The sequence below is a fragment of the Enhydra lutris genome, unplaced genomic scaffold (assembly GCF_002288905.1).
Source record: "Enhydra lutris kenyoni isolate GAN:26980312 unplaced genomic scaffold, ASM228890v2 scaffoldscaffold48, whole genome shotgun sequence".
Lineage (NCBI taxonomy): Eukaryota > Metazoa > Chordata > Mammalia > Carnivora > Mustelidae > Enhydra > Enhydra lutris.
Window position 1 is genome coordinate 566,778 of NW_019154132.1, and position 15,247 is coordinate 582,024.

The 15,247-nt window shown below is 37.3% G+C and overlaps 1 protein-coding gene across 1 annotated transcript in view; it reads right to left on the bottom strand.

The window, feature by feature from the left end:
• Positions 1-15,247, bottom strand: part of LOC111156692 (exocyst complex component 2) — a 307,781-nt gene that overhangs the window by 226,373 nt on the left and 66,161 nt on the right. The window contains exons 5-6 of the mRNA XM_022517721.1: positions 9,616-9,729; positions 7,487-7,611 (exon numbers count right to left, since the gene is read on the bottom strand). Coding sequence (XP_022373429.1) covers positions 7,487-7,611; positions 9,616-9,729 — 239 coding nt within the window. The remainder of the gene's footprint in view (positions 1-7,486; positions 7,612-9,615; positions 9,730-15,247) is intronic.

The following is a 15,247-nucleotide window of genomic DNA, read 5'->3' on the forward strand; positions in this document are numbered from 1 at the left end:
TAAATGATACAAGTTTAATGCACCAAATAAAACTTGAAATCTGTGGGCAGAAGACATGAACAGACACTTCTCCAATGAAGACATACAAATGGTTATCAGACACATGAAAAAATGTTCCTCATCACTAGCCATCAGGGAGATTCAAATTAAAACCACATTGAGATACCACCTTATACCAGTTAGAATGGCCAAAATTAACCAGACAGGAAACAATGTGTGTTGGAGAGGATGTGGAGAAAGGGGAACCCTCTTATACTGTTGGTGGGAATGCAAGTTGGTGCAGCCTCTTTGGAGAACAGTGTGGAGATTCCTCAATAAATTAAAAATAGAGCTTCCCTATGACCCTGCAATTGCACTACTAGGTATTTACCCCAAAGATACAGATGTAGTGAAAAGAAGGGCCATCTGTACCCCAACGTTCATAGCACCAATGGCCATGGTCGCCAAACTGTGGAAAGAGCCAAGATGCCCTTCAACGGACGAATGGATAAGGAAGATGTTGTCCATATACACTATGGAATATATTATGCCTCCATCAGAAAGGATGAATACTCAACTTTTGTATCAACATGGATGGGACTGGAAGAGATTATGCTGAGTGAAATAAGTCAAGCAGAGAGAGTCAATTATCATATGGTTTCACTTATTTGTGGAGCATAAGAAATAACACAGAGGACATGGGGAGATGGAGAGGAGAAGGCAGTTGAGGGAAATTGGAGGGGGAGGTGAACCATGAGAGACTATGGACTCTGAAAAACAATCTGAGGGTTTTGAAAGGGTGGGGGGTGGGAAATTGGGTAAGCCTGGTGGTGGGTATTATGGAGGGCACGTATTGCATGGAGCACTGGGTGTGGTGCATAAACAATGAATTCTGGTACACTGAAAAGAAATTTAAAAAAAATAAAAAATTGAAAAAAAAAAAAAAAAAAAAAAAAAAAAAAAAAAAAAAAAAAAAAAAAAAAAAAAAACCTTGAAATCTGCCAAGATTGAAGCCATTTATAAAACTAACACCATAAATAAATATGTTTATACAAAAACATATGTTAGAAAACAGAAAAAGCTAAACATGCATTTCTGTTAAGTGAAATAATTTTAATAACAATAATTTCTGAGAAATGCTAATCACATATGTCCAGTTATCATTTGCATAGCTACTAGCGAATTAATAATTTATTTGAAAATGCTAAACTCTTTTCATATATGCTCAGGTTTCTATTCTTAAACACAGTGACATTGATTATGTAGAACATCAACAAGCACAAAGAAAGAAAAGCAACCCTTCAAAAAATACAGAGCACAGATCATTCATCATCAAGATGAAGGAGAAGTAAGAGACCCTGTTTCAACCAGTCACCTAAAGTGAGCTAAATATCTACCAGAACACTCTGAACACCCAGAAAATCAGCCTGAGATGTAACACTATACACTTCTGGATCTCTATGAGGGCAGAAGATATCAGAGGAGAGGGTGAACCTTGTGTGGATCGTGGTGGATATATTCAGCTATACATCCCCTCAACCACCTCTCACCAAAATGACCAGGAGGAGGAACACCCAACAGAGGAAAAATTCAGAGAATGGGCCCTCTCCATCAGAACTGTTGGATATGGACATAAACAGTATGTCAGAAAGGGAATTTGGGATAACAATTATCCAGGCAAAGGCTGGGTTGGAGAAAACCATTTGTGACAATATAGAATCTCTAAGGGTGGAAGTGAGAGCCAACCTGGCAGAAATTAAAAATGCTATCAGTGAGATCCAATCTAATCTAAATCCTCTAACAGCTAGGGTAACCAAGGCAGAAGATAGAATTAGTGATCTAGAGGACAAACTGATAAGGAAGAAGGAGAAGGAGAAGGCATGGAACAAGCAGCATAGAAGCCATGAAAACAGAATTAGGGAAATAAATGACACCATGAAATGTTCCAATGTCAGAATTATTGGGATCTCTGAGGGGGTGGAATAAGAGAAAAGACTAGAAGATAAAGCTGAACAAATCCTGGATGAAAATTTTCCCAATCTAAGGAATGGAACAAGCATTCGGGTCCTAGAGGAAGAAAGTTAACTCCCCAAGATCAACGAATCTAGAAACATCTCCAGACACTTGATTGCAAAATTCATGAACCATAAATTTAGACAAGATGTTCGAAGGGCAGCTAGGGAGAAGAGATTCCTTACATACAGAGGAAAGTCCATCAAAATAATGTCAGACCTGTCCACAGAAACCTGGCAAGCCAGAAAGGACTGGCAAGACATATTCAGGCACTAAATGAAAAAAAACATGTAGCCAAGAATACTTTATCGAACAAGGCTGACATTCAGAATAGATGGTGAGATAAAGAGCTTCCAAGAACAGCAAGACCATCAAGCCAGCACTACAAGAAATATTAAGGGGGTTCTATAAAAGAAGAAAGAACCCAAGAGTGACATAGAACAGAAATTTACAGAGACAATCTATAGACAAAGACTTCACAGGCAACATGATGTCAATTAAAACATTTCGTTCAATAATCACTCTCAAGGTTAATGGCCTAAACGCTCTCATAAAATGGCACAGGGTTGCAGATTGGATAAAACAACAGGGGCGGTCCATATGCTATCTACAAGAGAGACATTTGGAACCTAAAGATACATCCAGACTGAAAGTGAAGGGATGGAGAAGCATCTTTCATGCCAACAGGCCTCAAAATAAAGTGGGGTAGTGATTCTTATATCAGATAAATTAGATTTTAAACTAAAGACTGTAGTCAGAGATACAGAAGGACACTACCCCTCATTCTTAAAGGGTCTATCCACCAAGAAGATCTAACAATTGTAATTATTGCACCCAATATGGGGGAGCAGCCAACTACATAAGCCAACTGTTAGTCATATTGGTATAATACATTAACAGTAGGGGATCTTAACATGCCTCTCGCAGTAATAGACATATCATCCAAGCAGAAAATCAATAAAGAAACAAGAGCATTGAATGACACACTGGACCAGATGGATCTCATAGATACAGACAGAACATTCCATCCTAAAACAACAGAATACTCATTATTCTCAAGTGCACATGGAACTTTCTCCAGAATAGACCACATACTGGGTCACAAATCAGGGCTCAACTGACACCAAAAGATTGAGATTATTCCCTGCATATTCTCAGACCACAATACTTTGAAACTGGAACTCAACCACAAGAAAAAGTTTGGAAGGAATTCAAACACTTGCAAGCTAAGGACAAACCTGCTCAAGAATGTTTGTATCAACCAGGAAATCAAAGAATAACTTAAACAATTCATGGCACCCAATGAGAATGAAGACACATTGGTTCAAAACCTATGGGATACAACAAAAGGGGTCCTAATGGGGAAATACATAGTCATCCAAGCCTCACTCAAAAAAATTGAAAAACCCAGAATATACCACCTCTCTTTACACCTTAAAGAACTGGAAAATCAATAACAAATTAAGTCAACTCCATGCACAAGAAGGGAAATAAACAAGATTAGAGGAGGTATCAATAAGTTAGAAACTAGAGATACAGTAGAACACATCAATAAAACTAGAAGCTGGTTCTTTGAAAGAATCAATAAGATCGATAAACCACTGGCCAAAGTAATCCAAAAGAAGAGAGAGAGGACCCAAATTAATAAAATTATGAAAGAAAAGGGAGAGATCACAACTAACACCAAAGAAATAGAAACAATCATCAGAAATTATTATCAACAGTTATATGCCAATAAGTTAAGCAACCTGGAAGGAACAGACACCTTCCTGGAAACGTATAAACTTCCAAAGCTGAAACAGAAAGAAACTGACAACCTGAATAGACCAATATCTAGTAATGAGATTGAAACAGTGATCAAAAACCTCCCAAAAAACAAGAGCCCAGGACCCGATGGATTCCCTGGAGAATTCTACCAACATTCAAAGAAGAAATAATACCTATTGTCTTGAAGCTGTTTCAAAAAATAGAAACAGAAGGAAAGCTTCTAGATTCTTTCTATGAAGCCAGCATTACCTTGATCCACAAACTAGGCAAAGACCTGGTTAAAAAGGAGAATTGCAGACCAATATCCCTGATGAATATCTATGCCAAGATTCTCAACATGATCCTAGTTAATAGAATCCAACAGTACATTAAAAAGATTATCCATCATGACTAGGTGGGATTTATCCCTGGGTTGCCAGGATGGTTCAACATTCACGAATCAATCAATGTGATAGAACAAATCAATGAGAGAAGAGAGAACCACATGGTACTCTCAACTGATGCAGAAAAAGCATTTGACAAAATACAGCATCTGTTTCTAATTAAAACACTTTAAAGTACACTGATAGAGGGAACATTCCTCAACTTCATAAAATCTGTCTATGAAAAACCCACAGTAAATATCATTCTCAGTTGGGGAAAGCTGATACCCTTCCCTTTGAGATCAGGAACACAAGGATGTCCACTCTTGCCACTGTTGTTCAACATAGCACTAGAAGTCCTAGCAACAGCAATCAGACAACAAAAAGAAATAAAAGGTATTCAAATTGGCAAAGAAGTAGTCAAACTCTCTCTCTTCACAGATGACCTGATAATTTATATGGAAAACCCAAAGACTCTACCCCCAAACTACTAGAACTCATACAGAAATTAAGTAATATAGCAGGACACAAAATTAATGTACAGAAATCAGTTGCCTTCTTATACACAAACAATGAAAATACAGAAAGGGAAATTAGAGAATCGATTCCATTTACTACAGCACCAAGAACCATAAGAGACCTTGGAATAAACCTAACCAAAGAGGTAAAAAAATCTGTACTTGAGGAACTACAGAACACTCATAAAAGAAATTTAAGAAGACACAAAAAGAGGGAAAAGCGTTCCATGCTCAGGGATCAGAAGAATAAACATTGTTAAAATGTCTATACTGCTCAGCACAATCTATTCTGTCAATGCCATCCTGATCAAAATTCCACCAGCAATTTTCTTTCTTTCTTTTTTTTTTGGGGGGGGCAGCTTCCACCAGCATTTTTCAAATAGCTGGAACAAACAATCCCAAAATTTGTATGGAACCAGAAGAGACCCCAAATTGCTAAGGAAATGTTGAAAAAGAAAAACAAAACAAGGGGCATTATGTTGCCTGATTTCAAGCTTTACTACAAAGCTGTGATCACCAAGACAGCATGGTACTGGCACAAAAACAGACCAATGGAACGGAGTAGAGAGCCCAGATATGGACCCTCAACTCTATGGCCAAATAATCTTCAACAGAGCAGGAAAAAAATATACAGTGGAAAAAAGACAATCTCTTTAATAAATGGTGCTGGGAAAACTAGACAGATATGTACAGAAGAATGAAACTCAACCATTCTCTTGCACCATACACAAAGATAAACTCAAAAGGGATGAAAGACCTCAATGTGAGACAGGATTCCATCAAATCCTGGAAGATAACATAGGCAGTAACCTCTTCGACTACAGCCACAGCAACTTCTTTCAAGACAGGTCTCCAAAGGCAAGGGGAACAAAAGCAAAAATGACCTTTTGGGACTTCATCAAGATCAAAAGCTTCTGCACAACAAAGGAAACAGTCAACAAAACAAAGAGGCAACCCACGGAATATTCACAAATATTGAGAATATAGGTTTCACAAATATTGAGAAGATATTCACAAATGACACTACAGATAAAGGGCTGATACCAATATCTATAAAGAACTCCTCAAACTCAACACTCAAAAAACAGATAATCATGTAAAAAAATGGGCAGAACACATGAATAGACACTTCTCCAAAGAAGACATACAAACGGCTAACAAACACTTGAAAAAAATTTTCATCATCATTAACCATCAGGGAGATTCAATCCAAACCACACTGATTACCACCTTACACCAGTTAGAATGGCCAAAAATTAACAAGACAGTAAACAACAGTGTTGGAGAGCATATGGAGAAAGGGCAACCCTCTTACACTGTTGTTGGGAATGCAAGTTGGTGTAGCCACTTTGGAAAACAGTGTGGAGATTCCTTAAGAAATTAAAAATAGAGCTTTTCTATGACCCTGCAATTGCACTATTGGGTATTTACCCCAAAGATACATATGCAGTGAAAAGAAGGGCCATCTGTACCCCAATGTTCATAGCACCATGGCCATGGTCACCAAACTGTGGAAAGAGCCAAGATGCCCTTCAACAGACGAATGGATAAAGAAGACATAGTCCATATATACAATGGAATATTATGCCTCCATCAGAAAGGATGAATACCCAACTTTTGTATCAACATATGCAGGACTGAAGGAGATTATGCTGAGTAAAATAAGTCAAGCAGAGAGAGTCAATTATCATATAGTTTCACTTACTTGTGGAGCACAAGGAATAACATGGAGGACATTGGGAGAAGGAGAGGAGAAGGGAGTTGGGGGAAAATCGGAGGGGGAGACGAACCAGGAGAGACTGTGGAGGGGGAGACGAACCAGGAGAGACTGTGGACTCTGAGAAACAAACTGAGGGTTTTGGAGGGGAGGGGAGTGGGGGGTTGGGTGAGCCTGGTGAAGGGTATTAAGGAGGGCAGGTATTGCATGGAGCACTGGATGTGATATATAAACAATGAATCTTGGAACGTTGAAAAAATAAAATAATGTTTAAATATAAAAATAAATAAATGAAATAAAAACAATAAGACAATGTCTATACTTTAAGGAAACAAATTAATAATAAAAAAAAAATTCTTACTGAAGTGAAGACAGTGTGGCCTCTTAGTGTATACTTAAACTCACAGGTACTTACATATAGGTACTTAGTTACTATTTAAAGATACCTGTTTTTTGTTTTTTTTTTTAAAGAGGGTTTTTTTTTAAAGAGTTTTTAAAAAGAGTTAGGCTTTTATTAATATAGTTTACTTTTTACTAAACATTAATTTGATTTCTATTAGTTAAGGTAATTTTAGGGGAAAAAAATATACCCAACATCTTTTCCTGAAATGTCTAAAGCTATGCTATTTCTATTTAATTTCTTTCCCATATAAAGATGACAGCACGGATGGTAGATATTTAACTATTGTATAGGGGCTGATGGGGTGATACTTAAAAAGAATGATCCAGTATCATCAGTCCCTTCCAAACCAAAAAGACAATGGGTCATATATACAAAATTAGTCACATATGTAAGATACTAACGGCTATAAAAGGATTTTTAAAATTCTAGAATATTACCTATTGGGATTTAGTTTCTAATCAGCCCTAGAGATTGGGCATCATGAAAGGCAAAGTAGTCTCCTATTTCACATATATGCAGTGGATCAACGAAAGCCTCATAGACAAGTATTTAAAGTATCAAGCCTTCTAAGAGGTTTCAGTCTGGTCTGCAACAAATATTTATGGCACATTTCAGATCTTTACTTTTATAAATACAGACTGAATGTCACACCCTGTAAATGCTCCACAAGCAGAGTGTCAGGTTTCCACTGGGAAGCCCCAACAGATGGCTGTGAGGGTCACCTTACCTGAGAGGGCATCCTGGGCTTCAAAGAAAGTACTAAGACCTCCTTTCACATATGCCAGGCTGCCTTCACTTTTCTTGTTAGCCTGTCTCTTCAGGTTGGTAACTGCCATTTTGAGCTGTTCAAAACTGAAATGAAATTAAGAAACCAAAAGTTTGAGACTCCTAAAAAGCAAAAAAGAATTAAGATAATGCATTAAATGTAAAATATGGAAGCCTAAGTTAAGAAAGACACGGATTGATATATGTAATCTGATGAAAACAAAAAGCTTTCAAATTCTCATCTACACCTAAACTTTTATTACGAATGACAAAATTAAAGCAACTATAGAACTATAGTACTGTTAGCCGTCATATCATCATTCCAAATATGTCAGACCCCTAAGAAGTAAATATACATGTGGGTAGTTCTATAAGCAATATATATCATGTGTTGATATGCCAGGTAAGGAGTCATGAATATCAATTCCCTGTGGGCAGACCTAGATCAATGCAGTGGTTATCAAGTTATCTAAGACAGAACTCCTCTGTAAGTTCATTTCTGTATTCTGTATATAAATTAAGCATACCGTTATTCACCACGTCAATAACCAGTCCTCTGTCATTAACAATGAAATTACAGAAAAACTGGGGGTCAAGGGGCACTTGGGTGGCTCAGTCGTTAAGCAACTGCTTTTGGCTCAGGTCATGATCCTGGAGTCCTGGGATCAAGGCCCAGGTGAGGCTCCCTGAACAGTGGGGAGTCTGTTTCTCCTTCTTCCTCTACCCCTCCCCTTGCTCCCGCTCTCTCTCACTCACTCTCTCTCAAATAAATAAATAAAAACTTTAAAAAAAAGAAAAAAAAAACACTTGGGGAGTCAACTCACAATTTAAATAACTTAAAAGACCAAAATATTTCATCTCTACATCTCAAGCAGAGAAAAATAGGTAGGTCTCTATATTTTAGAAGTTTTATTTTCAGGTAGGCTAAGAAAATCTGGCTATAAAACTTTGAATATATTCTTCAGTGCCATGACAGCCCTACACAGAAAGCAGAGATCAATTCTGACTTATAGTAATACAAAAAACACATCCATAATGTAAAATTAGAACCATCTTCTGCAATGAAAGATCTGACATTTATTTTAAAAATTTATCAGGATTGGGAAACCTGGGTGGCTCAGTCACTTAAGTGTCCAATTCTTGATTTTGGCTCAGGTCAAGATCTCAGGGCTATGAGATAGAACCCTGCCTCAGGTTCCATGCTCAGTGGGGAGTCTGCTCAAGCTTCTCTCTCTCATCTTCTCCCTCTGCCCTACCCCTGAGTGCATGCTCTCTCTCTCTCTAAAAATAAATAAATTTTAAAAATTTATCAGGATTCTCTCTCTCTCTCTCCATATATACACACACACATACATACATATATACCAACATCTCGCTCTGTCCCTGTCTCTCTCTCTCTTTATATATATACCAACTCTTCATGTTTTCTAATGGTTTTCATTCTAAGTGGTGAAGGAAAAATTTCTCCTAAGGTATATCTTAACAAGCTGACTTTTCAAGAATGTAAATTTTAAGCAATAAACCATTCATTTATTCAAACACTGTTACTAAATATAGTTTTTTAAATCAATCTTGCAAAAAAGTTACAAACATGTTCTTGTACAGAGTGTGGTAAAATGTAATTAGCAGACAAAAGGGAGCACTTCAATTTGGATATATGACCTTGACCATTTTTTTGGCTAATTTTAAGGCAAGTTTTTGCAAAATGACAAATCAACTCATCTTCCTTTGTTCTAGGGAAGGAGGCAAGCTGCTAATTTACACCAAGACTTGAAAGCTGTATTATTTGAAAAGAGAAAGGTCACATTTAGATACATCAGTTTAGGTACCCAGTTGAGACTCCACAAAATTTTAATGTGTTGCACAAATATGAATCATATAGAAACAATAAGATAGCAGGAATTAAGAATCTGCTAATTAATAATACCATTTCATAAATAAGGGGAAAAACATTCTGCAATATTCATGATCTCACCTAAAGTCAAAGGACTTTAAGTGGCAGAGGCAGACCTAAAACCCACATTATTATATAATCCTATTAGGTACATCCACGTGAAACCATGCATAATCATTAGCCGAACATCCACTGACCTGGTGGTTGAGTGGTTCTCTATAAGATACCAGGCAGCTGAAAAATTCTCACTTGTAAAATCAGCACTCATTCCAGGAAACAGCATTTCTAAGTCCTTCTGGGGAAATTTACTTCTAAGGGAGAAAAAAGGTTTAAAATATACTTGAAATGCTATTACTACAATAATGCAACAGACATCCCAGAGTACCTAGGATAATAAGCATGACTATAAACCATCACAATTATACATCATACGTTATGGACTCTATATTTACATGTGTATACAAAGTATATTTCCTAAACTGCAGCTGATTTATCATATAAGCTTTGTATAAAGATGAAATTAAAATACAGAAATTATATCAATATAGAGTTTAAAGTTCATGATATCTATCTAAATATGCAATCATTCTCTATTCAATGGATAAAAATCAAAATTTGGATATACTGAAATTTAAGAGCATTAGTTTGTTAAAATGGTTTTTGTTAAAGACTTGTATGAAAATTGTTTTAAAAATGCTAATGCCTACTGATAAAAATTAGAGCTAATTATAAAATACTAATTTTAGATGTCTATATCTAGAATATTATTTTAAGAAAAGTTTGTAACAGGCAATACCTTACCAGCAGCTTACTTTCTTGCCTACATTTTTATGACCAACTTGTGGATCATTTCGTTTGTTTATTTGTTCAAATAATAAATACTACTACAGTTCAGGCTCCATGCTGGAAGTTAGAAAGTTGTGTCTAAGAGCAAAAGTAACATGGGCAAACCCTGTTACAGGCTTATGAGCTAGCAGCCCTCACCATATCCCTACCTCTTCATCTGCGCAGGATGAAGCCCAAGTTCCATAGTCAAGTCTCTCCGTGATTCAAACCTGCTTATCTCTTTGGACTCATTCCTGCTACTCTAATCCTTAAAACTAAAGCTTTAGCAATTTCAATTTAGGATTATACTTCAATTTAGGATTATACTTTCCTGCACACATCATGTTAATTTTTACTTTGTTTCTCTGATCTTGTTGTCGCCTCTGACTGAAAGGTGTTTCCCCAGTCCCATATATTGGATAAGCCAAACTCACGGGGTATGCATAGGACACAGCATTGTTGTATAGTCCAGTGTATTTGGAGTAAGACTGGGGGAAGTGGGGATTATCACCACCCTGGAAGAAAATGTGGGCAGGTGCAATGACTTCTACTCACTCTCTTCTGAGAGAGAGTTGATGTCACATTACTACAAGCACAGCCTCAATTCAGAAATTAAGCAGTGAGGCTGGTGGGAGTGCAAACTGGAACAGCCACTCTGGAAAACAGTATGGAGGTTCCTTAGAAAGTTAAAAACAGAATTAACTGCGACACAGAAACTATACTAATAGGCATCCACCCAAAGGATACAAAAATGCTGATTAAGAAGGGGAACATGCATCCCAACGTTTATAGCACCATTATCAAGAGTAGCCAGACTATTGAGAGAGCCCAAATATCCAACAACTGATTAACAGATAAAGAAGATGTGGTATATATACACAATAGATTATTACTGAGCCATCAAAAAGAATGGAATCTTACCATTTGCAATGACATGGATGGAGCTAGAGAATGTTATGCTAAGCGAAATAAGTCAGAGAAAGACAAATACCGTATGATTTCACTTATATGTGAAATTTAAGAAAAAAAAACAGATGAACAGAGAGGAAGGGAAGGAAAAATAAAACAATGTAAAAACAGAGAGGAAAGCAAACCATAAAAGACTCTTAACTATAGACAACAAACTCAGGATTGCTGGAGGGGTGGTGGGTGGTGGTGGTAGGCACTAAGGAGGGCACGTGTGGTCAACAGTGGATGTTACATTTAAGTGATGAATCACTAAATTTTACTCCTGAAACCAATACTACACTATATGCTAACTTGAATTTAACTTTAAAAAAACAAAGAAAAAGAAACTAAGCAATGTGGTCCAAGATCAACACTCCATCTTTTTAAAAATACTCTCTGATCTCTAATGGAGGTCTATGACTGTAGGTGACCAGTCACCTTGCATACAACTTATAATACCCTGGAGCCTGCTCTCTCCAGTGAGGTGCTTATCTGGTCCCAGGAAACATCTTTCGAAGGACAGATGCCTTTAATGTCAATGTACACCATAGTGCTCTCAGGTGCCAGGGTTTCTGTTTCATAAATTCAAGGAACACTTTTACCTGGTGGCTCCAAGGAGGCCAAACTCACCAGTTATGATTGAAGAAGAATACACATTCATCACACCTCCCCTTCACAGCCTAGCAAAGCTTTCACCAAAGATTCTCACAAACCCTCACCCTTTATTCCTGGCTCCCTTCATTGATTCACACTCCCTAAAAGGGCAAGGGATGCAAACAACAAAACCAACTATGCTTTCCTCTGTAAACCCTGCGCTTTAATCTAGAACCCAACATCTATTGTGTCAGTACCTCAGTCGAGGGAGAGAGAGAGAGACCCACTCTATTTCCTATCACTTACCTTTCTCACTATGATCTTTTCTTTCTTTCTTTCTTTTTTTTTTTTTTAATAAAGGGGATAGAAAGCCCTGCTTAGCACTACAGTAACAGACAAGGTAAAATGAGATTTTAAGAGAGTCATGGACATCCAGCTGGCATCACCTCAGTGTTAATAACTCAGAGACTAAGTCAATCTCACATCATTCCTCACTGGCTTCAAAAGTTAAAAGACTACAGTCTGCATATTCTTGATGTGTGTATGTTCAATAACCTTAATGGTCATTTTTACCAGACAGGATCTCTGAGAGGGAGCTGGAGAACTCTGTATTTTTATAAGTTTATTTTGGTTTGGATTCTTCTTGTTCGTTTGATACTTTACTTAGTTAGTAATAAAAATCCTATCACTGGGGTGCCTGGGTGGCTCAGTGGGTTAAAGCCTCTGCCTTCGACTCAGGTCACGACCCCAGGGTCCTGGGATCAAACCCCACATCGGGCTCTCTGCTCAACAGGGAGCCTGCTTCCCCCTCTCTCTCTGCCTGCCTCTCTGCATACTTGTGATCTCTGTCTGTCAAATAAATAAATAAAATCTTTAAAAAAGAATCCTATCACCTTTGGAAGTTTTTCTCATTTTACTTATTTGTATATCATGTCTTCAAGTTAGAACTTTTGAGGAATATAATGACTGAGTGGCTGAGCCCTAGCTAGGTAACTAGAAACACTTCCTTCTGATATGCATAGGCCATACCCCATAGTTCTACCTTAATTGGTGGGCAATGTCTGTCTCGAGTGCTAAGTCAAGGATCATGTGTCTAAACTGGAAAGAACAGCAAGATGAATTAGTGGGGGTATGTCAATGGTGTGAGGGCAAAGTACATGGAAAAATACCTACCACATTTTTGTCAACCTTACTTCTATACAATACTTAAACTGGAATTCTGTGTGGTCTTAACACTTGGCCTGTTCAGAAAGTTAATTAAAGTTAAAGTTAAATCAAAAAACACTACAGAATCATCTGATACCAACTAAATCCCTACTATTAACAGTCTTGATGACTTATGTGAAATCCTCTTCTAACAAGGATCAGTCCCAAACTCACAGATTAGAGACACGGCTGACAAAAAAGCAGAGAAAAGGGACTCTGAGAAGCCAAACTGAACTTCTTTTTTTTTTTTTTAAGATTTTATTTATTTATTTGACAGAGATCACAAGTAGGCAGAAAGGTAGGCGGGGGGGGTGGGGAAGCAGGCTCCCCACTGAGCAGAGTGCCCAATGTGGGGCTCGATCCCAGGACCCTGGGATCATGACCTGAGCCAAAGGCAGAGGCTTTAACCCACTGAGCCACCCAGGTGCCCCTCAAACTGAACTTCTTTATCCTTCACTCAATCCCTGTAGTTTTATTACAATTGGGTGGTTCCCTACCCATAATTGGAGAAGTGTGAAGAGGGATTAACAGTATCAAAAAAGGATCTATGATACAATAATAGCAAGTAAAAGAAACAAGTACAAAATGCAGACACAAAACCAAATCCAGCAGTTGTATGTGTTCATGAAATAGCTGAGACAACACATAACCCATGGGTTTAACAAGTTAAATCATGTTCAACATACTAAAAAAACAAACAAAAAACTGTATTTGTCTTTTTCTGTGTGATATAATGAAATCAAGGTGCATCCATGTTGTTATAAATTGATAGAGTATCCTCCTTTCTCATGTCTGAATAATATTCCATTATACATATATACATCTTCTTCATTTATCCATTAAATGAACAGTTAGGGCTGTTTCCACACCTTAGCGGTTGTGAGTAAAGCTGCAATGGCCATGGGAGCGCAAATATCTCAATATTCTGTTTTCATTTCCTTTAGATATACACCCAGAAGTAGAATTGCTGGATCATATGGTAGGTCTTTTTTTTAACTTTCTGAGGAATCTCCATACTGTTCTCCATAATGGCTGTACCAGTTTACATTCCTCTCAACAGGGCACCAGGATTCCCTTTTCTCCAAATCCTCGCCAACATCTATCATCTCTTGACTTTTTGATAATTGTCTAACACAGTTGTGAGATGATATATCTCAATGTGGTTCTGATTTGCATTTTCCTGATGATTAGTCACTTTACCTTTTCATATGTCTGTTGGCCATTTATATATCTTTTTGGAAAATGTCTATTCAGCTCCTCTGCCCATTTATATATCTTTTTGGAAAATGTCTATTCAGCTCCTCTGCCCATTTTTTAATCAACTGGTTTTGTTTTTCTTTTTTGCTGTTGAGTTGTATGCATTCTTTGTGTACTCTGAATATTAACCCCTTTTCAAATTTGCAAGTTTACATTAGCTCTTTATCAATAAGAAATATAAACCCTTTATTGGATTTGCAAAAATGTGTGAAACATAAACAAAAATGTCAAACTCATAGAAACAGAGAGCAGCAAAGTGATGAAAGGGGCTAGAGGGTGGAGGAAATAAAAAGAGGTTGGTAAAACAGTACAAACTTTCAGCCATAAGATGAATAAAGTCTTGAAGGAACAAATGTAAAACATAATGACTATAGTTGGTAACACAGTATTAATCCACTGAAATTTACTAAAAGAGTAGAACTTGAATGTCCTCACAAAAAAAGGAAGGGAAGGAGGGAGGGAGGGAGGGAGGGAGGGAGGGAGGAAGGAAGGAAGGAAGGAAGAAGGGGTAAGGGAAAGGGAAGGAAAAAGATAAAGGAAGGATAAGGGAAGGGGGAAGGGAAGGTGGAAGGGAAGGGGGAAGGGAAGAGGAAAAGGAAAGAAAGGAAAAGAAAAAAAAAGAAAAGAATAAAAGAAATACATGAGGTATTGGAGGTGTTACATGTGTTAGTTAACTAGATGATAAGAATCCTTTCACCAGGTATTCATTTATCAAATCACCAAGATGTTATTTACAAAATATTGTCAATTATGCCTCAAGAAAGCTGAAAATACGTAAACACACACACACACACACATACACACACACACACCCAGGACAAGAAAAACAAAACAAAACAAAAAACCCTAGATATACATAGCACATATGAAAAAGGTCATACACTAAACAGTAAAAATGCTTAAACTGGTGATACTAAACAATGCAAATATACAGCTATCTAGAACTTCCCCAATTTAAAATTCATCTGATCCGTATACTTTATAAACATCTCATTAACA